Here is a 27,028-nt window from a genome sequence, read left to right on the forward strand (position 1 = left end):
TCCTACGCAACGACACTCGCCTTTTGTTCTACTGGCCTAACTTTTATGTGTACTCGTTGACTAAGCGAAATTCAGTCGCCGGCAGTTACACATGACGCGAAACTCTCCTTCGAATACATAATCAAAAAGAGAAAGGTAATAAACGGCACCGGTGTTTCTACGGTAATCCTGCACCACTGTAGTACAAAAGTTAGTAAATAGCCAATAAATATTCGCATTTAATAGATTAGTATGTATTTTAATACCTTCTGACTAGTTCTGTGCTAGCCGGCGGCTAGTAGAGCTAGTAAGTGCTGCCTTTACTAGCCAGTAAACCTTCTTAGTAGTTTTACCAACTACTAAGCCACTACTGCCTCGACAGGCCGTGGCCCATTAAGCTGCGGTGGTGACAGTCCTATGCACAATTGAGATGAACTGTAGTGTTCTTCATTATGCTGGACTAACAGTTACGTGCGACGTGGTAGCACACGTATATGCCGACAGTAGGGCTTACACATTTGTGCACACAGCTTTATTTAACGAAATACATAGGTGCCCACTGGGACAACATGCACTCCCTCAAACTAGGGCTATACGTACTCTTGAAGTTGCTCTTCGAGCACCTTTGTCGTTCTCTAAGTGTGTAATTGCTTATGGGTGCTCGTTCCCGATATGTAGTACATTCTTACACAGAATCAGTGCGTCTTAATGTCGCTGGTAAACATTACGTATATATACCTGCAACTGATGAATTAATATATAGTGAGAGGACGCGGTTGCCCTCTCTCTCTCTCTCTCTCTCTCTCTCTCTCTCTCTCTCTCTCTCTCTCTCTCTCTCTCTTTATATATATATATATATATATATATATATATATATATATATATATGGAGAGAGAGAGAGAGAAAGTGAAGCCAAGAGGAAGGAACCATCGACTTCATCTGACAATGCAAGTGGCACTTGTAAATAGAATAGGCCTCATCGTATTGTTGGTAATTATATTTCAGTAGCGTTAGTAACTGCCCAACCGAGGTAGTATTTAGTCAGTACTAAGTTAGTAATGTTTTCTAGCGTCAGCACGTAGTGAAAATTACTAAACATCGTTTTACTACCCTCACTGAATAAGAAGGTTGTCCTTTTTGGGACAAATAATATGTTAGCATTTAGCTAGTGAATATGACGACCTTTTTTAAGAGTGCAGAGTAATAACAAACAACTTGGACCACCTAACACAACCATTTCTACAGTAGGATACAATTAAAAAAAAAACTGCAGTTGGCAACCAAGGCACACGAACCGCGCGGGTTTGTGTCTTTTCATAATACCTTTCATCTTAAATCTTCTCAAGCTTAAATACAGTGCGAAACAATAACAGAGCTCAAACCCGGAAATGATGTGATGTTATTAGCGTGGTTGTGCACAACGTCTGGGATCGGACCAGGAGAGAGGTTTAGAATACACCCGAGACGGAAAACTGTTGGTAAAGTTGCCAAGAAAGCCGTTGTCTTTAATTAATAAACATGAATGAAACTGTCTGATGGCAGGATTTAAACAGAGGACCCCTAGCACAACAGCTCGTGTTTACTTAGCTTACGTTTACTTCAATTCATACTGCCGCTATACCGCTACACGTCTTACACTTCGTGTAATATTCTATCATGTTGCTCTCGCATTCATTGCTTCGCGCTTATGACGAAACTGTGAGGTGCTTTTTTTTTTTTTGCGAGCGAATCAGTGAGTCTGGGACGGGCATTGCCCACTTTGGTCACACGAGACGTTGTTGACTGCACTCTCGAGAAAGGAGCGATTCGAGAGCGAGAAAAAAAAAATAAAGAAAAATGAACACACACGTAGGCTTCTCCGATGACTTTGGTCTCGGCTGTCCGGTGGCGTGGGAAAACACGTGTGTGCAAACGAGGCTGCTTGTCGGTGAAGCCGCCTTCTCAGTGAGTGCTCTCGCACGCGGGGTGTTTGTACAGAGTTGCGGCGCTCAGCTCAGCATGGTCGTTCGCGGTAATCGCCAAACAACCGAGCCGATAAGGCTGTGCACCGTCTGACAACCTGGCGGTAACCCTTGTTGACCTGCGGCGTTTCGGAGGGCCTATCTCGCTTGCGCCCTACGCTATCCGCCGTGTGGCACCGGTCGGTGAACCCCGGCCGCGATATCTGGGGGCGAGATAACTGTAGAAAAAAAAAAAAAGAATCTGGGACGTCCCGTTGCTTCTGAGAAGATGGCAGTCTTTCATTATTTCTTATTTATGCTTTCTTCCTGGCCAGTATTTTTTTTATTCACTAAAAGGTCTTAGGTGTAACGACCCCGATGAGCGAGACCTTCTGGAGCACTTCAGAGATGCATAACGTCATCCCATCCTCTCTCATTAAGCCTCGAAAGCCCCGAAGCTTGGAAAGTGTACTGGTCAGGCTGTTTGGAAACAGCTGTTATCTCGCCTATATATGACGTCTTGCAAGCTGCGGGAAATGACACACTTAAGCTCGAACGTACAGGCCAGACAGGGCCTGCTGATTGATCGATTCATTGATTTGTCATGGATTCGAGGGTTTGGAATCAAGTACAGCACTTCGCTGGCTTCTCCGCAAGGTTCAATTGTTAAAGAAACCGAAGATAATGATGATAGATGAAATGAAACGTTTCAGCCATTTAGCAGTTTGCAACAAAGAACAAGGGAAGCCACTTGCAATTATAAAAATAGGCATTAAATATTAATCACATTCCTCATAGTCTTAGATACAGACAACACAGAACAATATTTTAGTGCTTTTAACGCTTTGCGCAGATGGTTAAGTAGCACATGTAAGTCACTGCAGTAGTACCTTTGCGCGAACTCTGGTTACATTCTGCGTAGCCAGATGCCGCCACCAGCGTTGTTGATGCCATATGCCTGTCCGGCAACCAGACAATACATAAAAGGGCAAGATGTGTGCGGACAAGCTAAAGCTCTCTAACAGGTAGTTTTAGTAAGGCCGTAAACGTAATGCCGTTTGCGGAATGGGTGGTGTCCAAAACCCGACGTCTATGGCGTGTTTCCGGCTCCCTCAATCGCTTCCGCCGCATGCAAAGAGCAAAAGCACAGCCTTTAAGATGCGCATTTTTGATTCAGAATGTGCCACCTATGGGGCGTGAATTTGATAACCCCCTATACCGGGTTAGTGGAAAGGTGTGCGGCAGCAACAACTCTGGTAGCGACATTCGCTGACGCAGTGTCTAACCGGACAGCACGCAAAAATAATACTATAGGGACTTAAATACTATACTTCACTGCTGGTGTAAATAGTTATGCACACGAAGTCAAACCTAGCTTCGCTTGTACAAGTTCGGATGTGATTTATATGCTTGAATATTCCTTCTGTAAGAAACAGTATATCAGTGAAACAGGACAATCAATGAACGTCAGATTAAACGGACATCGCGCGTACGCAGCTAAATAGCTTCCCAAAGCCATCGCCGAGCATTTCAACCAACCATGTCATAAGTTTGATGAACTTAAACTCTACATCTTACAGTCAAATTTCCGTTCTGAACGAGAAAGAAAATGCAGAGAATTATACTTTATCCATAAGTTCAAGACATTGCAACCAATAGGCATAAACGTATCAAAGGGGGCTTTAGAATCTATTCGCTATGCTAAATTTCAGGCTATATGCAACAACACTTAGTTTGGTTTCGTAGCGTTTTTTTTTTTGCCGCCTTTCTCTCTTTTCTTTTTTCTTCCGTTTTCCCCCTTTATTTATTTCTTAAGACCATTTGAGAATTTCCTTTTTTTTCCTTTTCATTCTTTTTTTTTTACAAGCACCGGTTTCTGCCGCTCCTTCTATTATCTCGTTCAGAGACACGATAGCCTACGAACACCAGTGAAACAGGCTATTAATAGAGGGCTGCTGTGTACGCCGTTGACACGGCAGCTGACACACGGGCGTTGACACGTAACTGACAGGCGCCCCGGTCCCTAGCCTTGTGTACAGCACCCCTTCATTCTCAATTCGACATGCTAACACACCTTCGATCGTTGCCGGACCCACCCGCCTTACGCCCTCTCCCCTTTGGAAAAACCCCACCTATACTGTGGCGAGGAAAGCATATATCGGCTTGAAGAAGACAAGTCCACTTGTCGAAACGTTGGCTCCTGCTTTCAGCTTGTTCTCGTTTTGCTCAAAGCGCTACTTCGCGACACAACAAGCTAACCCAGAGATAGAGCAAATGATAAATGAAAGGTAGGGAGGTTAACCAGGACTGAGCCCGGTTGGCTACCCTACACTGGGGAAAGGGAAACGGGGACGGAATGGTTAAAGAAAGAAGAGAAAGTCCACCGGGGATGTCGTTCAGTCACTCAGTCCGGATTACAGACGCTGACTCAATCCGCCGGTTGGTTGTTGGTTGGTTGGTTGTTGGTGAGATCTTCGCGCAATACCGAGGAGCTCACCATCCTGTTCGCGCCAGTTCTCGCCACTGACAACCTGAGACGCCTCAACAGGCAAGCCGTGTCTTCACATCTAGAGGCGCTAGTTCCGAATGAAACCAAAGACATCAAAGTGAACAAGCTAGCACAGAAGTTAGAATTCTAAATAGAGGTGATGGACTAGGTAATGTCTGAAAGAGAGCAAGGCGCTATCGTCGTAGAAATACGAGCGAATGTTTTCTAGGGGCCAGTGAAACACGAATTCGCAGCGAAACGGTGCGTAACATGTTCAGGTTAAGTACCACCAGTGATGACTAATTGACACATACGTTCTAAGCATCATAACTACATCTCACCAAAGCTACCAAAGCTTGCATCAAAAGATCAATCGTGACTAATTGTCACATACGTTCTCAGCGTCATAACTAATCTAACCAAAGCTCCCGTCAGAAGAAACAAACGTCAAGCAAGATCCGCGAAACAACGGATGAGTCCCCAGGTGCGAATTCTCGGTTTCCCAACAAGGCTCGCTGACGTCAGAATACAGCGTCACTTCAGACCGCCTGCTAAGGTAACATCCGAGAGAGCTCAGCAGATGCGCGCCGAGGCATATTTGCTCTAACTTTCGGTTTACAGTCAGCGCGATCGAACTGCCGCACGGTCGCACTTACAGAGATGTACGTGCGAAGTGTCGCCGCGAAAGGTTGACGCGTTATTTTCCGAGCGATGTCATCCTTCTTAGTAATTTCGTGACTTTTCTCTTGCACGCAAGCTTGAAGACTGAATCCGCTCTTGCGCGCAAGCACCAGAACTGCGTCAAAGTCATGCGCTGTGTTGTCTACTTTATTTTGCTCTAACTCCGTCTTTGCTGTGCTTTTGCGAGCCGAAGCAACGGAAGTTTCAGAATGACCACTGCGCATATTAAATGAACGTGACCGTGAACGTGCCTTCAGCAATACAGTGTGCCTCTACAGTGTTTGAATGTTAGCCGCATTACCGTCGACACTCGCCGTGAGATTGGCTCTACCGTTATTTTCTTTATTTTAGAGAGAGAGAGTGTGCGTGTATATGTGTGGACAGAGAGAGAGAGAGAGACAGAGGAAAGGCAGGGAGGCTAACCAGAGGGGAAGATCCGGTTTGCTACCCTACGCTGCGGAGAGAGGGGAGGGGGATGTAAAGTGATAACAAAGTAGAGATAAAGCATATGTGTGAAGGCTGAAGTATATGTAGGCTGTATAAATAGATGTCCAAGAGCTTCATCATGCACATAATCGGTCGCCTTATGTACCCTGCAGAATGAAGGCGGCTCTCAGCGATCTCCGGTTGCTGCTCTCTTGTGCCATCTGGCCCCAACTTATGCCTGCAAATTTTCTTATTTCGTCTCCTTCATACACAGTTCATATGAACGCGCTAGCAACAGTGAGATACTATAAGGGAAGGACACTAACTTCGTTAAATGAACTCGGCGCGAGCGGGTCGAGTCAGAAATCGAGCTAACGCAGCTCGACTCGACCATGTTTACATGTGTCTTACCAAGCGGGAGGGGCGAATTAACCTGCGTTTGTATTCGCACCGGCTAATCGAATTCGCCTCGGCGATCGATCGGCCCCACTCGGTACGTTAACTTGAAGCTGACGACCGGATTCGAACCCGACTATCCGACTCGAGACGACTTGGTCGGGTCCGTGCAAACGTAGCTGCTGCTGAAGCCGCGCGGTAAACAAGCATTGACGTTGAAGGGGCACTCGCGGTCGTCCTACTTCTCGCGAATGCTTGTGGTGTATAAGGCCAGCGCCCGGGACTTTTCAAAGGAGAGCCGCCGGTAAACTAGGTTGCCTCGCAGCAGCGATATGGCTCCGCACATCTTCGTCTCCTTTCTGCTCTCAGGAGTCCTACTGACGCGGCAAAGATATCGCCTCTTTCAGCCGAGCCGCCTTCTTGAGTTCCCGCAAGCTCTCGCAATTACCACGACGCGCGACCGCTCATACGTCGCCGCTTACAACGCACTCACCCGGATGAACGTGTCACCAAGGGGTCGTACACTATACACCACTATTTGGCCGTGCGTTAACCCACCACGCAAGGGTCCCTACTGCTCGAGTTACTCACGGGGCGCGCTTTTGGACATTATTGTTTCCCTGCGCTCAGCCACCTTTAGTAAAGATGTATGCGAACAAGCCCACATCGCCACACTTGTCGTTATCGGACAGCTTTAGTAAATCGTTTGGGTTGTTTACGTGGACGCATGCAAGACGGTATACGCGTATATCCTAGGCGAGTGTTCCCTATACGGGCGTTCCGAATTGTGAACGGGTGACCGACGTCAAATGATGTGCCAACATCTGCTATATGGAAATACAAAACATCTTCGCGGTAACGGCAGCGTCTTTTTTAGGCGTAACAGTCTGATAACATACACCTGATTTTACGACAAAATGTCGCCGACATTGTCCTGAGAGGAAGCTCACATTAAGTGAGAGCTGATTTCATCATAAATGTTACGAAGAGAAAGTAAATAGGCTGAATTTGGATCGAAGCAGTCGTGTTCTCGTGATATTGCTACACCAGCCGCGCAAAGCCCGCAAGAGTTTGTCTGTAAATGTACTATCGTTTGCAGACTAGCTTGGCGGCAGTCATCGCCGGTAGCGACACCTTATGATACGGACTTTTAAGTTATTCCTCGGAATTTTGAGAACGGCAGCCAAGAAACAAATGTACTGAAAAAGAAAAGAAAAGCGCTGAGAGCGCATATTTCTTATGTTAGCTCTTCTCAGACTGAAATATTAAAAGTGTGAAACAATAGCAGGAGATCGATCCACGAATGAGGCAGCATTTCTACCAGAAAGCTCGCCTTCGTGCATAGCGTTCGCCGCCAGGGTTTCCCGGTGAACGTCACACGGTTACATAAGCTGCAGTTGCCGGGAAGCATGAGAAGCAGTCAGGGGTCTTTGAATGCTATCGCGTTCCACTCTTAAAGGTGAAGCTTCAGCGTCCTCCAATAGTGTTTTTCTCTTGACACACAACTGCGAGACACTGCCGACACTTGTCGCTATACTTTACAAAGATTTAGGGGTTTTACTACTGCCATCCGCGGCGCCGGTAACCCGATGACTTGCCCCGAGCGGCAAGAAGCAGGCGGCCAAGATAAAACTCTTCAATTATAATTCCGAAACGTAGCAAGCGTGTGTAACTTGCGAAACACCTAACGTAAAGACATTCTCCTCATTCACACCCGAGAAATGACATTTTGTAGCACACTCAAAATGGAGCACATCCGATTCACCGGCAAAGAAGGACGCCGAGTCCTTCGTGCGCGTGCAGCTTCTGGGCAGCACAGGGAAAAGCTCGAGCGCTTGCCGATGTAGAATAGCCAGTTTTCAACAGCTGTCGCTCTGCGCCGCTGAGAAATTTCCAACGACTTGAACTTTCTCGGAGTGCGTTCGACGATTTCTTGCTTCCGAAAGGTCGAGCTTCATCACAACACGAGGCACAGAATTCTTATAAACCACTGGACTTTATTGACTCTCGTCTGTAGGGTTCGTACTGTGTATACACGTGTTGTTATTGTTGTTGTTGACCTGAGAGATGCTGTGGTATGCGTTCCTCCTACTTTCCTTCTTTCTTTGTCTTTTCCTATTCGCTTTCTTTATTACTGCGATAGCAGTTATATGGACAATGCAGGCAAATGTTCGTTGTCGTCGTCACCGTGTTGCTCTGTAAATATTTACCTGTATGTATGCTCTAAATGATATCTTAGTTAAAATCAAGAAAAAGAAATGGGCATGGGCAGGACATGTAATGAGGAGGGAGGATAACCGATGGTCATTAAGGGTTACGGATTGGATTCCAAGGGAAGGGAAGCGTAGCAGAGGGCGGCAGAAAGTTAGGTGGGCAGATGAGATTAAGAAGTTTGCAGGGACAACATGGCCACAATTAGTACATGATCGGGGTAGTTGGAGAAGTATGGGAGAGGCCTTTACCCTGCAGTGGGCGTAACCAGGCTGATGATGATGATGCTCTAAATGGGCTTTTAGGGCAAAACTGCGAATGTTTAGCTCTGTCCTCTTCAAAACGGATGGGAGAGAGAGCAAGTTTTAATGATACGAAATGCAGAGAGGTCGGCCTGAGTACGTTCCTTCAGCCAACTACTCTGCGTTGGGGAAAGGGGAAGGAGGAAAGAGAGAGCGTACGGATGGGCGCCGCGGTGTTCTCTTGAGACATTTGCTAGCCCTTAATGGCATTGTCTCTGTATGGTATTTACATATGTATAAAGCTACACGTTGCACATGCCAGATATACGGTGGAATCGGGTGTCAAGGGTAGGGAAACGCAGTCGAAGACGGCAGAAAATTAGGTGCGTTGATGAAGTTAGAAAATATGCGGGCGTAAGTTGGAATCAGCTATCACAAGACATGGGTAATCGGAAATCACTGGGAAAGGCGTTCGCACTGCAGTGGACCTGAAATAGACTGCTGATAATGATTATGCCTGTTATATAAACAACAACAACAATAACAATAGCACCCTGAAGCGGTGGCTCGGAGACGCGCGTTCTGCTGCTGAACTTTAGGTCACTGGTTCGATTCCCGATGCTGCGGCGGCCGCCTTCAGGTGGATCCTAAATGCAAAAAAACACTTGCACGTAAAGTGTTTTTGCGTGCGCTCTGGAGAACCCCGGGCGCCATAGGTTAACACGGAGCTTATTTGCGAGGTTAAACGCAGTCACCCGATCAAAGCAGCGCAGGACAGGAGACAAAAAAAAAAAAAAAAGATTGTTCGTTTTGTGCAACTGCTGTTTAGGCGCACGGCCAAACCAACGTATACAAACGCTGTATAACGTAACAGTAGAGATACCACCGGAAACAGATGTACGTCGTCCGGTGAGAACGGTTACATTGCATTCGTTGCGGAGCTTGTAAACCGCGGTCTGTGTGAAAGCGACGAACGCGTGCAAAGCACGGTCGGTCATTTATTTAGTCGGCTGACAGCTTCGCCCGCGCCTCATACAAGCACGCAAGCTTGCAGCCTCCCACGACAGGATGAATACGAGCGTTGTCCTTTCTCTGAACAAGACGTAAACAAACGGTTACGCGGAGAGATGAAACATAGGAAAGGAGACAATCCAAGCTTGACGCGGGCTTGCAAACGCCGGCGCAGAACTCGCCGCCGGCCGCAGACAGTGCAGAGCGATAAGTCGTTCGGCAAATGAAACGTCATCGCCCCAGTTTAGCTGGATCATTTACAGCGACAAGAGCACTCACTAATTACGAGGCGGAGTCAGTTTGCATAGAAATAAAATAGCAGTGACGAAGTATGTCTGACAGGAAGCACGTTCCAATACTTGGACTTTCAAAACTATTCCACGTGGATTATTGGAAGAGTCTAATTTCGTTAGTTTTGTGGTAATAGGTTTGTTATTGGAAAAGAAAATTGGAGCAAACGTTCCGCTTTTTTTCTTCTTTTTCTTAGTGTACGTGCGTGTTTCTCAGCTCCAATAAATCAGTGCGACGTCAGAGATCTCAAAGCATGTTTTCGTGTTGGGCCGTTTATCCCCCCGCAAATGTTCCTGAATCTTACTAAATTCAGTTTCTGGCTCTTCTGAAATACCGACAATAGTATACAATGGGGCCCGAGTATATGACGTTCGAAAGACATGACGTCAGGGCCTGCTGACGCCGGAACTTCAGCGTGTCATCGGCACGCTACTTTCGTTATTGCGCAGTAAAGTAATAAATTTCCTGGCTTACCATGCAAGGCACTAATGCAGGTGAAACAATTTTCCCTTTAGTATATCCTAAAGCATTCTTTGCGCGGCCCCCTTGTACTCGATCAAACGTACTGCAGATAATGTTAAGGTGGAGGTAAAAAGACCACCGTCAAAGCATGACGTCTGGGTCGCCGATAAGTTCGCGCGAACGTTGCAACCTAATTTCGACCGAGATCCCGTGACGCGGGAACAAAACTGAAACAATGTCGCGATGTCGCCATAACTTCGGCTATCGCACGTCGGAAATGGATATGAAAGTTAAGTTAACGCCTTCGGTAAATAAAAAAAAATCTTGTTCTGATATATATATATATATATATATATATATATATATATATATATATATATATATATATATATATATATATATATATATATATATATATATATATATATATATATTATATATATATATATATTATATATTATATATATATAATTATATATATATATAACACGAAAATGTTACGGGGAAGAATATGTATGTATCTACAATATATGCAGTTACGAGGTTGTAGCTCAGTAGTCAAGGTAGCACCACCTGCAGATTGTCGAGACACGTCAACCTCCCCTTCACCTCAACGCGTCCTTATGTACACAGCGGTTCAAACTCGTACGTGACAATATATTCTTACGGAAAACACACCCGGACAAAGCTTGCTGCCACATATAGTCCACAACCAGATACAGAGAGAAAAGCAAACGAGAAAGACAGGGAGGTTAACTAGAGGATATCTACGATTGGCTACTCTGTACCAGGAAAATGGGCAATGGGTGCGACATATCGGAGAAAAATAAAGCAAATAACAGAGTACAGAACCTGTTTTCGTGGGCACCGCCACACATTAAGCCTGCGAAGGCGTTACGTAGCGGTCCGACGTGTCAACGTCCCACTAATACATTCTAGGCCCAGGCACAGGCTGCGGCACAGTCCGGTGTGTCCCATAAATAGCGCAGCAGCGCCTTCGTAGCGGCTCGCGCTGATGTTTGCGTAGGCGAGCTTCGAAGAATTTTTAATTTTCGTGAGAGGGAGCTTGCCCAGCTGGGCTAGCGATAACTAGATTTGTGCTTAAACATTCGCCTGGCATTTTTTTCGTTACCCTTGTTTAAAATACACCTTAACAAAAACGTATACGTCCTTTGACCCCGAGCACTAATCGCAATCTGCCTCGCTTGCTATTGCCGTTTTTAAAAACTCTGCCCTCCTTACTTTCCTGTCAAGAGTGATATATCACGTTGATAACTCGCATGCCCTTTCTGACATAGAAATATCGTACACGCGTCGCTAAAAAAAAAGAATGGCAGGCGAGATAAAATATGACGATTATTGTTTGGGTTTAAGCCAAGGCCCAAAGGGGCAAACTTCTCTTTGGGTGTACATGCGTGATCACCGGGAAATTTCGAACAGCGAAGCGCAGGATATTGCGTTACCGGTTGGGCCCCAGGCCTGACATTTAATAGCTTCAAGTAGAGACTAATGATCTTTTTTTTTAAAGAATAGTTCGAGAATATTTCGCAGTTACGTTCGCTAATGTACGAGGGGACTACAAGCAACCGAGCCTCACTTTCCACCGACTCATGAATCTATGGACCGTAAATATAGATGCGTGCAGCATGTACTTATTATTAGGACAGAAAATGCGCGGAAAATCGAGACGCGTTCACGGCGATCCCGCCACCATTTTCCTGTTGCGGTATGGAGGCTTAGATCTCCACGTTTCTCCCGACCTCATCATAAGAAAAATGCATGACGTCATAAGAAAATACATCGCGTCTTTTGGCGGTGGCGATACGGTGTATCACTATACTCGCGGACAACTTTCTGTGGCTGTGAATGGACCCGCCGTGGTTGCTCAGTGGCTATGGTGTTGGGCTGCTGAGCACGAGGTCGCGGGATCGAATCCCGGCCACGGCGGCCGCATTTCGATGGGGGCGAAATGCGAAAACACCCGTGTACTTAGATTTAGGTGCACGTTCAAGAACCCCAGGTGGTCGAAATTTCCGGAGTCCCCCACTACGGCGTGCCTCATAATCAGAAAGTGGTTTTGGCACGTAAACCCCCCCCCCCTTTTTTTTTTTGTGGCTGTGAATGGATCGAAAGCAACGGAGGCAAAGCGTGCACAAGTTGAGAGCGCTTCTGAAAAGAACCCCGCGCCTTCACCCACGCTAGTTTAAGCTGGGGAAGAGAAAACGTACACGCTTTATTAACAACACTTGAATACGACAGAACACACCGCTGCATACCAAGGTTCACTTATTTTGCGGCTTTTTCCTTTCCTCGTCCGGGCAAACGCGAAACCGTCGCACGTGGAAGCTGCGTCTATTCAGCGCCTGTTCCGAGCGACCAAATGCATTGTCAAACGCCGTCGCACTAGTTGGCGCGGTCATAGAGTTTCAAAGAATAATTGTTGTACGAAGCTCTATAGGCGCGGTGACACAGGTGGAGACGTTCCGCCCCCGCAGCTTTCCCTTCATAGCAACAGAAAGCTGTCCGCGAGTACACACAGCCTTTATGCTAATCGCATTTAAGTGGGCAGTTACAGTGAGATTGCCTGTTTCGGATATGGTATTTTCTTTTTAACGTCCGAAACGTTTTTATAGCACTTCTTTATTTCTTTTAAAGATTAATCCACACTGTTTAGATTAGTGTTACGATCTCACCGTAAAATATTCACTTATTATTGTGCTACTCCTGTGTTCTATCAGCCCCAGCCCCTATGTAGTACCCTCTGTGAGGGACTTAATGGGTGTTCTTGAAAAAGTTATAATAGAAAATAGAAGGCTTCTAGCAAGTCATTAGGTTCGGTAACACGATATTATTGTTAATTATTTGATTCCGCGTCATTATTTATTTCGATGAAACTGGGGGTGTTGCCACTTATGGTTGTCGCCCGCTGCCTCAGTATAGAGACACTAGAACGATTATATAACACTGGCACCTTAATACCCTGTAAATAATAATAATAATAATAATAATAATAATAATAATAATAATAATAATAATAATAATAATAATAATAATAAATCATGCTTAAATACGAACAACGTGAGGCGAACGTATACGCGTTTTACGACAAGGCAGTTTCGCATAACTGGACTCGCATTCGGTTCCTTGCCATCAGTTTTCGATTCGCATCTGATTCGGTTAACAAAATTCGCTATTCGTACATTCATATCTTTTGTGTCGACATGTACTTGCAACATGAAAAATAAATACAATACGATTCGAGTGGCGGAGCTGTAGCACGCGATGCATCTCGTACATTGAGCTGCGCCTGACGACGAATTCTTTCTTGCGACACAGCTGCTACGCCACCGACAGATATGGATTCGCTGTTGCTCCGACCTCGGGGCAGAGATAACGGGACTCGAGCGAGAGAACACGTTTATCGGCAAGCCCGCAGGTCACGTATCGGAATGCTCACGAACATTCCCTTCTACCTTGTCAAATAACGCCACGCTTTGAGCGCATGGCAGCTGATATGGCGAAGCGTGCTCCCTAATGTTGTACCTTGTTTTCACCCGCCGGCTGTAGCTTAGCGATAAATGGCGCAGCGCTGTTTAAAATGCAAGACCTCTCTCGTACTTATATTTACGTACTTAGCCGGGAAGAAGCAACGCTGTTGTACCGCATCCGGAGCGACTCCGCGTACACCCCGGCTTGGTTATTCATTAATCAAAAGACTAGCGCAAATAACAGGGACACAGACAGAGAAGACGACAGGACGAGCGCTACACATCAACTGAGGTTTTACTGCGAGAGAAGGTACATATATACCTTTCCGTGGTGCATGCGCACACAGGGTTAAAACAGTACACCCACAATCTAATCAAAATGTGCCAAACTATTCTGCAAGTACATTTTTTGTATATATGTACAAAAAATGTGCATATGTATACGTGTACCTTCTCTGACAGTAAAACCTCAGTTGATGTTTAGCGCTCGTCCTGTCGTCTTCTCTGTCTGTGTCCCTGTTAACTGCTCTAGTCTTTTGATTAATGATGGCACACCAACTAGCCCAGCTTTCTGCCTTGATTGGTTATTCAAGACTGGACGATCCGCTTTCACCGTCACCGATCCGCCACTGTCCAAGATATGCCCTAGAGAGAGAAGAACTTGCCAAAGCTTTCCAAAAACTGGACAATCGGCCGCTTTCTGTGCAGGTGCTGCTGGAACACCGCCCCCATCGCCCGTCGGCCCATAAAGCGGTGAAGGCACTTTTGTGTTTCCTAAGGACGACGGGTTTGTGCGACCACCTGTGACTATTAAGGCAATTTTTGTAAAACCACACGCGTCAGCGAACTTGCCGTAATTTCCTTCTTTCCTTCCCTCCTCTCTCTCCCTGTGATCTTTGCTTTCCCCTTTCCCATTCCCCCGGTGTAGGGTAGCCAACCGGACGATATTCTGGTTAACCTCCCTGCCTTCTTCTTTTCTCTTTCCTCCTCCTCCTCCTCCTCTGTGGTGAGATCGCCGACATCGAACATTTCATTCGGATGTGCCCGCGCTTGGACGCGGAAAGGAAAGCGATGGCCGACAGTCTGCAAAAGAACGGTTTTTCGCACGGGACCTTCGGAGACGTCGTCTTCACCCGGAGGGCCTGTGGCAATCGGGAAGATGGCGCAACGACTGCCGATTGCCTTCATGCGAGACACGGGGCCCTTCGACACCTGGTGACGCACACAATGACACTCATAGGAAGCTCAAGCAGAACAACTGCCGGCTGTGTATGCCAGGCTAACACCGCCTGCTGCACCACCACCACCATAATATTTATGTACGAATTCTTAAGTACGAAGGTTGGGAAAGACTTATTATATTTTCATCTGACAATAAACAATGCCTCGAAAGGCTGGACCGGACGTCATTAACGTTACTGTGACGTCTGACAGAGAGCAAAATTCGCTGGCATCTCTAGCAATACCTTCTTATGAGAACTGCGCAAAAAAAATTATGGGGTTTTACGTGCCAAAACCACTGTCTGACTAAGAGGCACGCCGTAGTGGGCAGACTCCACAAATTTGAACCACCCGGGGTTCTCTAACATCACCTAAATCTAAGAACGCAGGTGTTTTCGCATTTCGTCCCCATCGAAAAGCGAATTTTTGATCAGCACTTTGCTCGTAACAAAATCAGCGAGCGCGCTGTCGCGTTTATTCCGGCTGCGCTCGGTCGGGGCAGCCGCATCGATGGCGGGAGCCGACCGAGCCAAAACGTTGCCTCCAAGATTTCAACGACGCGAGGTGCACTTGTGGCGAGCTCGGAGGCAAGGTTCAGAGTGCCCTGCTTTCACAATGCGAGAACCTCCTGTGTATCGAAAGTGAAACTGTTGTATTCGCCATACAAACACACAGATGGTGGCGGCGCCACCTGGTTCGTTCGCGAACCAGCGTCACGGTGATCGGCCTCTGCGACATGGGCTGCGTTTTTCAGGCACAGGAAGAAGTGCCGCCCACTCGCGTATCAGTGCCTTTCCAAAGAAGGCAAGGTTTGGGACACTCCGAGAAAACAGATACTACTTGGCACACTAAATCGTCGAGAAAAGAAAAATAAGCAGATCATGTTAAATATGTACGTAGCACAGTTGTGAAGTGATACTGCCTTTGTCTGAAAGTTTGCGATTTTCAACAAACTGTATATGGCCTAAATGAAATATGCGCTTCTAGAGTCACTAGATTTAAATTTTTCTTTTTAAGGGCAACGAGGAGATTAAAGTTCGGTGCAATGGTTGCCGAACGAGCTATTTCCCCATTCCCCCCCCCCATATATATATATATATATATATGTATATATATATATATATATATATATATATATATATATATATATATATATATATATGTAGGAGACCCCAAGCTCACGCTTCCTTTTCAGTCGAGTTATATTGAAAGATTAGGCTTTTGTATTAGCAATATCCTAATTCGTAGCGAGAACAGAGCTTTTGTAAGCGCGGAAATTAACGAAACGAAACATTCGAGTGGCGCCACCTATTTCAGAATATATTGTGACTTGTGAGTTCACCACTGGCTGATTCACAAACAGCGGCATAAAAGCAAGAGATGGGCCACGTCAGGATTACGTCAACTCGTCCGGTTCAGCGCGGGCAATTCAAATTCGATACTAGCACCGGAGACCTTCGCTGGCAATTTTCTACGCAACAGAAACATGTATCGGCACATTGCACGCAGTTGCGTACTCCTAGACGAACAACCTGCCGATCCAACTCGGCGTAATGTTATTGCGATCGCAATTATATGTACACTCCAGGCGCATTTCTGTCGTCGGCGTCGTCGTGATGTTTCGTATAAGGTCCAAGGGCGATCAAATCGTCGATGCGCGCCGTATGCTGCATGTGCGAGTGAAAGCGTACGAGGGTGAGACGGCGAACGTGGCTCGAGCTCCCGTGCGCGAGCGAGGAACGCGTACCGGAAGCGTGGCTTCTCCTATCCCGCGCTAGACATGAGGGTGAGGCGAGGGAGGAGAAAGAGGGGGGGGGGTTCTTCTCAACACCACCTATGTAGATAGCACAAGGCCTGTTTACTCCGATCCATGACGTCACGCTACCTGGCCCGAAATTTCTATTGACAAGGCTGGCGTGATGAAAGCGGTGACGTCAAAATCACTGTTGCCTACTCTGTGGCATGCCCATGAGATTCTATGGCAGTCAGGCCAGGTAACATGACGTCATGGATTGGAGTGAAAAGGCCTTGTGCTATCTAGGGGGTGTTGTTCTTCTCCGGCGGCTGCTACTTAGGCGCGGCCGGGCGGCCGCCGCATCTTGAAAGCGAGCGACCTGCGATCGATGCTTCCAGAGTGCGCGTAGTGCCGGTAGCTTCGTATGCGCTGTGCTTTACACGTTTTGTTCTCGTTCAAGCGAGGGATGCACAATGGTAAATTCGCTAGCTGCTGCTGCCGCGATTCCTCACTCCGGCATTTCGAAAGCGAGCTTCCGCGCTCATTGAGCGAGATGTGTTCATGTTTACCTGTGCGCGTGTGACACCGCGCTTGTTAACTTACTTAAAACACGTTGGCGGGCTAGTTGGTCTCAATCCATGACAGAATGTGTAAGCGCGACTGAACGAGGACGTAGAAAGAGACACACAGGGACAGCGCTGTCTGTGTGTCTGTTTCCTTCTACGTCATCGTTCAGTCGCGGTTACACATTCTATCAACGTTAATTTAGTAAGTAAGCAAATGTTTACAAGTTTATACGGCCCATAAAACTACTACCCTTACTTCGTATAGCTATCTACTAATTTGCTATCGCAACCGGTGCTTCGCCTTTCGGGCGAAACTGCGACTTTTTTTTTTTCTTTAGTACCACGTAAACGATAGTCCCGCCGTAAAATAATACGTGCTGTACTTCTACGTTCGATAAAGGTGCGTCGTACCATTCTAGGCGGCGCGTTGTTTATGAATGCAATGGGACATCTGGTGAGGGGACCGCGCCATAAGAATGAAGTTTTCTTTGCGGAAAAAAAGGCTGACGCAAGCAGCTTCACATAGATAAGTCAGGCAGCGAGACGTTGCGTAATGTCACTCTCTCTCTGTGCTAGCTTATCATCGCACCGCCGTGGCCACAATTATCGCATCGCCTTTCTTGGATGATTCTTGCATTTGCATTCGCCTTGCTGTAAAAATAAGCCACCCGGAGGAGCTAAACGTGTCGTTTATTTTTCTGGTTCATTCCTATTACGTAGTGCGCTAAGTTCTGACATAGCTAGTTGTCTATCGCCGAGGCCATCAGAGGTGTTCTTTAGAAACAACGTGAGGCTTTCTAAAGTAAAAACGTTTGCGTTCAGATTGAGAATAATCCTCTTCAAGAAATGCTTTCAAGTTCCTAAGGATGCATACTATCATTCTGTCCCTTGGCTGGGGTCTTCAAGCAGGATCATGTTTAGTAAAGTCCGCTGCTGGTTATTTGCGCAAGCTCTCCATGAACCAATAGAAAGGCGATTCTACAGCGGTTGACGCCGAAGAAAGACAAGGCCTTTTGGCGCAGTGCACAATGTGGTTGTTTAGAATGCACGACCTCCGGCATCGGAATATTCAGAGTGCACTACCTCCGGGTTTAATTCGGCTTATCTCCGATAAGGCCGAATTAAACCCTAACCTGGGTGTAAATTTGGCCATGTCGCCCTAATTACACATCATAGCTCTACGCTAACTTGCGTCGTCTTTCTCGTTCCAAAATTCGTTTTGACGATTTTTTTGTTGTCTTTTCGTTGTTTTTCGATATCTTTTCCTGAAATCGTCCAATTTGCGAGACGAAAGTTGGCCAGAAACCATGAATTTACTGCAGCACTTGCGTGTATATTTCCGAATTTGAACTGTTTGCATAGTTCTTCCGTCCACGCAGACCTGCTTAAAAGTTCGCGTCCACTGTCTAACCCTTGGGGAATTCAGAGGAACCCATGTTTGCCTCTCGTCGCTCGTTTAATAACCGAATAAAAAAAGCTCGGAGATTCTACAACTCCAAAAGTTAGCTGCTTGCGTATTGAGAAAAGGTATAGCCAAAAAGACGTAACGAGTACCACTCCATAGAAGGCAAAAATGAGAAAGGGTAAAAATATTATTTAATGACCGAAACATTGAATAGATCGATAAAGAAATACGGGACGCTGGTTTGTTACGTCAGTCCTACTGAGGTGAGCAACCTGAATAAAAGAGTTCCGGTAACTGCGACCACGATTTGACTTTGTGTTTCTTGGAAAACATCTGAAGCGCACCTTATTGCCGTCATGCGATATAAAAATATAATTGTTTGGAAATTTACAAAGACGTAAATATATGCAAAGCCACAATGGGCACGAATATTAGACAGATGCATATACTATGCATAATTTTCATGCTATGTGAACGATCATAGCTCCGGAGTTGCCTACACTCCATCCGTGGCCTCCGGGATCGCACCGGTGCGTCGTAGCTATCGCGAAGGCCACGCTCCGGCTGAACAATTGCATGCAGTGTAGCGAAAGCTACAGGTGCCGTCAGCCAACGGCGATAGGTAACCAGAAGATTAAGGACTCCTCCAGTGTCTACCTGTAGTCACCCTCCGCGTGACACCGGCTCAATGGAAGCTCGCTGGATAGATTAGCAGTGTACAATGGGCGAGCACTCGTCCCTTGCCAGAACGCACAATCGGCTGTCGTTAAGGCTAAACACCATGAGCGCGATTTTGTGCGCGACAGCTACGAGCGACGGCTTCGAGCGACGGATTGGACCGTAGCTTGAACAGATCGCTCGGTTCTGCAAATCTAGAATTTGTCGCTCGTCGCCCTGAAGTGCTATGAACGACTAGCCAATAGCGCGAAGCCGGAACTGGATGTACATAACTCAAGTACTTCCGATTGTCGCACGGAACGAGCAAACGATTGAATTTTTATACGTGCAAAGGTAAAGAACCTAATGGAAGACCTTCAGAAATATTTTATGCTGCTTTTTACAGTAAAATACATCAACTTAAGTTAATAAAGCACGCGTCACGCTAGTTTCGGCGCCTATATTGCTGCCTTCATACCGGCAACACTGGGGAGACGTCGCTCGAAGTCATCGCTCGCATGGGGTACGACTTGCAGGCGACGAGCGAACGCTACAGCCATCTCCATCGCGTCGCTTGTCCCTGTCGGGCGCAAGATCGCTTGCATGGGGTTTATACTCTATACTGATCCACTGACACGAGCCCTATGCACTCAACGCTGTAATGCATGGCGTTGGTTCCGATAGGAAACTCGTTAGGTGGAGTGACCTGTTTAGACATCTAAGGTCGGCGTGGAACACTGTTTTTCGCCCGCAAAACTTAGCGGCCAGCATCAGGTAGTGTTCTGAGAAACTTTGTTTGCGATCAATGACGTCTTCGTTTGCAATCAACGACGTCTTCGTTTACCTGCTTACTTTCCCGTTCGCAGTGGCTTCGCGGGACGTGATGCTCAAGAACGGGTCAGAGTTCCAGATGACGTGCACGCTCTCTAGGTGGCCTTCGGAGCAGGAATTCCAGATGGGAATCCTGCGCTCGCGCGACCACCTGGTGCCTAAATCGGAGACGCTGCTGAACAACGCCACCAGCGTCACCTGGACGAGACCCCACGTGACGGCCGCCGATGCGGGCACCTACTACTGCATCGTCAGGGGAGGGGCCTGCGAGTCGGTGTACAACGCTACTGGCCTCGTTGTCGGTTGTGAGTGTTCATTTTCACTTTAGTTTGTAGAAATAGTCATGGTTAGTAAACAGTTAAGGTAAAGTCATTTAACAGGGTCCATGGCGTAATTGTAAGTACACGATTTCTCGGTTTCGCCTTCCGAGTCGGTATGGACGACAGCGCGGCTTGCAGACACTGCGGCGGCGAGGAGACCATCGAACACGTGCTTTGCCACTGGCTGTCACTAGCGACCGCGTTGGCACGCCTTGACGACAGGCCACTTTCAGAACAGTCAGTTTTGGAACGCCGACGTGAACTGTCGTCGCAGCAAAAGTCAGTCAAGGCTTTGCTGACTTTTCTACGTGACAGTGGCCTATTAGAAAGACTATAATGGCCCCATTTCATCCCTTTTCATATTTTTTTTGTGTCACGCTTTTATTTTTGTCACGCTCTTCTTCCCGTCTTTACTTCCCCTTTCCCTTCCCCTAGTGCAGGGTAGCAAACCGGAGGTATCAAGTCTGGTTAAGCTCCCTGCCTTTCTCTCATTTGCATCTCTCTCTCACACGATTTCTCAACCACCTTATGTTCGGAAGCTTAATGACACACGCAGCGTAGCGTTTCAAAAGCAAGTAGCAAGCATGGTTCAGATTTCGGAAGACCGGCGCTAGTTTTCCGAAGTGTGTACTATTCTACAGAAACCAGCCCTAGTTTCTACGTTTTATAGCAATCATGTTAAAAACTACAACGGATTAACAAAGAGAGATCATAAAAAGGAGTCATCATGAAATGTATGTACAATTCACTTTGGCAACAGCAGGGTTAGGAAATGTAATAAAATTTCAGTCGAAACATCATATAAACTCTACTGAAGGCACTGGGCCGGTGCTGGTGAAAACGACGAGAAGCACTGCTTGCCCGCTTCGCCATAGCACCGACTGACTTGTTTTCGGCCCACCGCGGCAAATCTACAACAAATGCTGCTAGGCAAAACCCCTCCATTGTAAAACGTACACATACAGCGAGAGAAATGCAACCTGAATTATTATTGAATCTGCTTCTTTGCGGTCTTCGTGTCGACTCGTTCTTCTGGCTATAGAAAGTCTACCCAGTTTGCACACGTATACAGACGTCGTTAACAAGTGTTTCATTGTATTATCGTTCACAGACCTCTAAGCATAATCGCTTAGAGAAACTGTCGAGATATTAATTAAGGGAGAGAGAGAGAGACAGTGTTAGAAATGCATGGAGGTTAATCATGGTCAAGCCCGATTGGCTACCCTGCGCGTCGGCAGGAGCGAAAGATATAAGAAGAAACGAGGAGGCTCAGTGTGCTTGAGGCGTAGGGGAAGAAAACAAAGGGAGAAGCAGCGAGGTATGCCACCGTAATAGTGAACTGGCTGCCATGTGACGGGGTAAAAGTTCTTTGAAGGATGAGAGAAGGTGACAAGAGATAAAATTAGTCCATAGGTGCTTTACAGATAGTCTGTAGATTGACTATACCGTTGTGGCTCGATGCCTGCGGCGTTCTCCTGCTCTGCAAAAGTTCGCGGGTTCGATTTTTGACTGCAGCAGCAGCAGAAGGAGAAGAAAAAAATGGCTGTGGCTTAGGTAAGGTTAAGCCCAGGATGCGAAGCATACTAGCCTTTATTTTAGTTGTTGAACCACTGTTTAGCCTGGTGAACTGCTGTTGCTTGGCTATATTTGGTTCGGCTAGACGGAGAAACAACTCATGCGTTACTCTGCTTCGCCTTCAAGAGTGGAACGCGACAGCATTCCCGTCGACCCGCCAAGGGGTGTAAGACAATGGGCTACAGGGCAGCGACTACGCGCCCCGCATTGGACGCGGTGAGCGTCGAGCAAAGCAGCGTTCGGCGCGGCAACGAAATGTGCGCCTGAGCAAGAGACGCACGCCTTAGAAACAGCTCGTTTCTAAGGCAACACCGCATTCACTAGAGGCGCTTTTGTACCGCTTTGAAGCATCGTACTCGTGGCTCAGTGGTAGCGTCTCCGTCCCACACTCCGGAGACCCTGGTTCGATTCCCACCCAGCCCGTCTAGCAAGAGTTGAGCCAAAGCCACTTCTCCTCTGTCGTGACGTCACGGTGTCACGTGGTTTCAAGGCGACACCGCCGCGCCTGAGGAGCTGGGTTGAGCTCTCGTAATATGCTTCGCATAAAATTCAGGTGGAAGTGGAAAGCAAAAACGCTCGTCTAGTGAGCTTTGGGTGCACGTTGCGGAACTCCGGGTGGTCAGATTCAATCCGCGTCGAGCCATCAAGTATGGCTTCTCCAACAGTCACATGGTGGAGCTGGAGCGTAAAAATTCTACGCCGTATGACATCGGTGATAAGATTACCTTTGACGCGAAATTCAGATGATACGATCTCCGGAGATTTGTCACCCGAAGCCCACTGTGGACAATGTTAAAGCATTTAGGGTTTATCGAACGCTTTTTGGGAACCCTGCAGGTTTATACCGAATGACGAGCCATGACTCGTCTGTGCTATATATGCTGAAAATACACAAAAGTACAAACGAGTAAGGAGACACTATAAGTCTGTAATGTGTCTATTGACGGTCAACAGAACATAGAACTATCTGTTTACGAGAGCGCGTTCAAGAAAATCTTAAGCTTTAAGTGCGGAAATTTTCTCGTTGTCGTGCTGAGTTGTATGTTCATCTGCCGTTTCAATAAATATACTTTCACGACTCCGACCGAGTGTGCTCGTTTTACTCTCGTGCTCACTAACGTCGTCCTTCACGCCATGCTCATGGCTGTACAGTTCGAGAAACATTGTTAGTCATTTCCATACTACAGATTCCGGAGTGTCTGAACCAGATCCTATACGTGCAACGTGAGTCTTTGGCAACTTCGGGTGCACGGTGGAGCTGGGACAGGGGAGGACAAGTGCTCAGAACGCAACACGGTGTTGATTTTCTTGGACGTCTCTCGCAATCGTGACGTCAACACACGTGGGAAGCAAACGTACCTCACGAGTCTGTCACGTAAAGGGAGAGATAGAAATAAAAAAAAAAACTCGGTGCCCTTCCACTCTGTGAAGAAGGATGACCAGCAAAGCGGTGCATGTGGGCCCCTTAATGGCGAACTGCACCTCCGTGACGGGTCGGCCCGGAATTGCACTATCTTCGGGGTCGGCCCACGTATGGGGAGTGCTTAACGCCTGCTTCACCTCCGCCACGGGTCGGGCCTATATTGTAGTATCTCCAGGATCGGCCCACGTATGGGGAGTTTTTTGCTTACGACACGGAAATTTCCTTGGACGGTAGAGGTATACAGCTTCGTCGTAAAAGATAGCGGTGCCTTTCGATGCGAGAGCCCTCCTTGTCGAACCAGTGGAGTGATCGACACGCATTCCCTATTGAAAATCTATACAAATGCCGTGTCATCGGCCTTCGCTTTATGGCGTCCCGCCTAAAAGCCTAGGCGTCAGCGATAAGGTGCCGTCGGCTTTGACGTAAGGCTCTCTCGATCCCGCGGACACTTCTGCGCGAGTCGTGAACGAGATATCGGACATCACGATGGTTGCGGAAACGACAGGGCAGCTTGCCAAGATCGTCCGACCCACAGTTTTATGGCGCGCCTGACGGCAGCTTATGCCCGTGTCAGACGGTACCTACAGCGCCGGGGATGTAAATACAAACTGAAAGCCGGAATGAGCGCTAACGACTATTAAAGTCACCCTTCTGTCAAGTTCGCATCTTCCATTCTGGTCAAGGTGACGCGGTAATTTTATCTAGAAGTAGTGCGACAGCAAGAGCTCCGAGGTGGCATTGTATACGCCGTGGTGGCTCATGTGGATGTGGCGTTGCGCTGCCGAGGAAGAGGTTGCGCGTTCGATTCCCAGTCGCGGAAACCGCGTCCTGGTTTGGGCGGAACGCCAATGCACTGGTGTACCACGTTTTGAGCAAGCTCCAAAGAACGCCGGGTGGTCGAAATCGTTCCGGGCCGCTTAGCACTGTGCGGTTTTTGGACGTTGAAGACAATAGTCGAAGTTTTCCAAGGTGCCGGAAAATATCGTGCAGCTGCGCAACGATGCAGACAGACAGCATGTGAACGTTATCTTTGTTTCTTCCTGCTTTGACAGACAGACACAGAGAGTAACACATACAGAACCGTACGGACGCATTGAAAGATAAGCGTGTGCACTACTAGCCAGCGACGAAGTTGTAGAAATTTCACGAACAAATATGGCACCAGCGCTGTCAAGACATTAATACGAATAAGTAGGGTTGCCAAAGTTTAATTCATATGCGGGCGTGCTCGGCCGAGCGTGAGCACACGATAGTCGGCTTCTACCGGAAGTATACGCGTAAGCCTTTTCGAAATTCGAATGCCGACTTTCGCTTGCTTCTTCCGTGGATATTAAACTGCTTCAATAAATACGCACAACAACAGTCTGTAGAAAGAAACGGACTGGTCCAAGCACCCTTCTTGGTTGATGTCAGCTGTCAGTTGATGTCAGCTGTCGGAGCCGTGTACGGAAATATTGCACATGGCATATATGCAAGTCGGCGGCAACTTCGAAGCGGTTGAGGAGAAGGCCTCATTTGAAAAGAGAGTGTTTGATCAAAAGGTGACGCCGGCGATCCACTTGCGAGATCCGCGCGCCCCGCACTACCACTAAAATTCGGCTATCTTCACAGCAGCGTATGCTGTTCCCGGACTGCGTTTTTTTTTTTTTTTCACCGATCCGGGAGTTCTGTCACGATGCGTTTAAGGTAAAACAGATGTCGGCTACGCGTTTTCTCTATATACGGAAACAAAGTATATTTCATAGAGAGTGATGGAGGGATGGACGGAAAAACTGTATTGAGGTCCATTAGGTCGCGCTAGTTGTTTCCTGGCCCGAAGAGGGCCGCTCCCACGTTGCGACATCAGACTGCGTAGAGCGGCGTCCCACCGTTTTTCAGTGTTGTAGACACATCCGTTATCCTGTGAACCTCGTAAACACATTCGTTATCAAGAAGAGTAAAACGCGTGTGACACGGGAAATCGCAGAACCTGAATGGATGTCCAGACTTGGGGATGGGATGCGTCATGCATGGCATCCATCACGCTTTCGACAAAGAGCTGAAATAACCCCTGGCTCGGACAGCACGTATATACTCGTCAATCATTCGGTATATTGTCGGAAGTTTAGCGCTCATCGTTGTCCTCTCGTCTCCATCCCTGTCTTTTTTGCGCTGCCGTATATTCAAACGCGCTTCTTTTTCTCACGAATCGCCTCCAGTGCATGCAGCTGACAAAAGCATAACCTTCATGGTCTCTCTCTCCTTTTTTCCCCCTTATTACTGCAGCGGAAGGATAACGACCGGCACACCGATTAGGCAATCCGATTTAATGCGATTCAATTCGATTAGCGTCTTTGTGGTAGGCAGCCATCTTGCTTGTGGTGGCTTGCAATGGCTTTCGTGAAAGAGGCTGAGCGAGCACAATTTTTTTGCGCTCTGTGTGCAATAAAAAATAATCTCCGGTGGTCGTTTGAGACAGTGTTTCGCTTCTAAATTGTCGGGCATCATAGTGCTTTAATCCTTGCGTATGCTTTGTCTGCTCCTTGAAGGCTCCTGAAGACTCTCTAATTTTGCCCACGAGATCTGCTACGGGCCTTGCCAATTTTTATAAATCTTTATTTGAAAGTAGCTGTAGGAGTTAATATTTAGGAAACACGACACACCGCTCTTCGATACTTGAAAGGTACATGGTAATCACAAATTGCGCACCTTAGTTGGCCAAGGTGACGACTTTTCAATTTCTCCGAATGACCTCGCTGCTTTGGGCTTGAGAAGGCATTGCGGCCAAGCCAGCCGGGAGGCAGAATGCTTGTTGGTCGTTCCAGGAATCACCCTTCTTTCGATAAGACCACGCACTCGGCGACTGGAAACAACGAACACAATTCAACGAACGCCGATATTGATCGAAGGCTCAAGCTTGTCAAGACGCTTTGTCAGTAATCCGTATCGAATAAACTGTATTTTCAAGAGGAAGCGCCTTTTGTTGCTCTTGTTTGCCATACAGGCGACGTCTCCCATCAGCTGATCGCCATGTGTTGGTAGCTGTTATGTGTGAGCGTTGAGTGCTGCTTGTAACAGTGCCGATCAGTGCGAACGATTTTTTTTCTCTGATATGTTAGGTCATCGACGGCGGCTTGCATGTGGGTCTGTGACCGTTAACGCGTGAGCACAATGGAAGCGGCGGTGGCGACAAATGTCCTTTAGGACCAGAAGTGTTTGTGTGATTGATTTACTGACGGGGTTCCACGTGGCAATATAACTCTGGATATGACGGACACCAGTGCGCAGGCCTGCGGTTTACTTATAATGCTTTGGCTTTTTTTTTAACGCCCACACAAAGCTTCGTAGATGAGATAAGTACGCGAAAGTATGCGAACGTTACCCAACAACTTGGGTTACTAGGTATGTGCCCGAACAGATAACATGGGCCACTGGCTGTATGCAAATGGGCATGTAGCATTGTGTGTGTGTCCGAACGGATAACCTGGACCATTGTGCACGTGCAAATGGCTGCGTGAACATTCTTGGACAGCACGAAAAATAACCCGTAACGGGTTTGTCCAATTCGTTGGCTCACCGAAGAGAGGAGCACAAGAGGCGAGAAGTGAAGTCTGCAAGAAAGAAGATTGAAGCAGTCCGCTACAGGGAAAGGAAGAAGTCGGCAACAAAAGTAAAGGGAACAAAATGGGACCCTAGCGCGA

General features: G+C 47.2%; 1 protein-coding gene across 2 annotated transcripts in view; it reads left to right on the plus strand.

Moving 5' to 3' along the window:
- LOC135901910 (uncharacterized) overlaps window positions 1-27,028 on the plus strand; it is a 69,477-nt gene that overhangs the window by 13,709 nt on the left and 28,740 nt on the right. The window contains exon 2 of one of the 2 annotated variants that reach the window (XM_065431730.2): window positions 20,066-20,335. In XM_065431730.2, coding sequence (XP_065287802.1) covers window positions 20,066-20,335 — 270 coding nt within the window. Of the gene's footprint in view, window positions 1-20,065; window positions 20,336-27,028 lie in introns of those variants that run through there. The other variant, XM_065431731.2, reaches the window with a different exon arrangement.

Source organism: Dermacentor albipictus, chromosome 9, assembly GCF_038994185.2.
Source record: "Dermacentor albipictus isolate Rhodes 1998 colony chromosome 9, USDA_Dalb.pri_finalv2, whole genome shotgun sequence".
In the NCBI taxonomy this organism is placed as follows: domain Eukaryota; kingdom Metazoa; phylum Arthropoda; class Arachnida; order Ixodida; family Ixodidae; genus Dermacentor; species Dermacentor albipictus.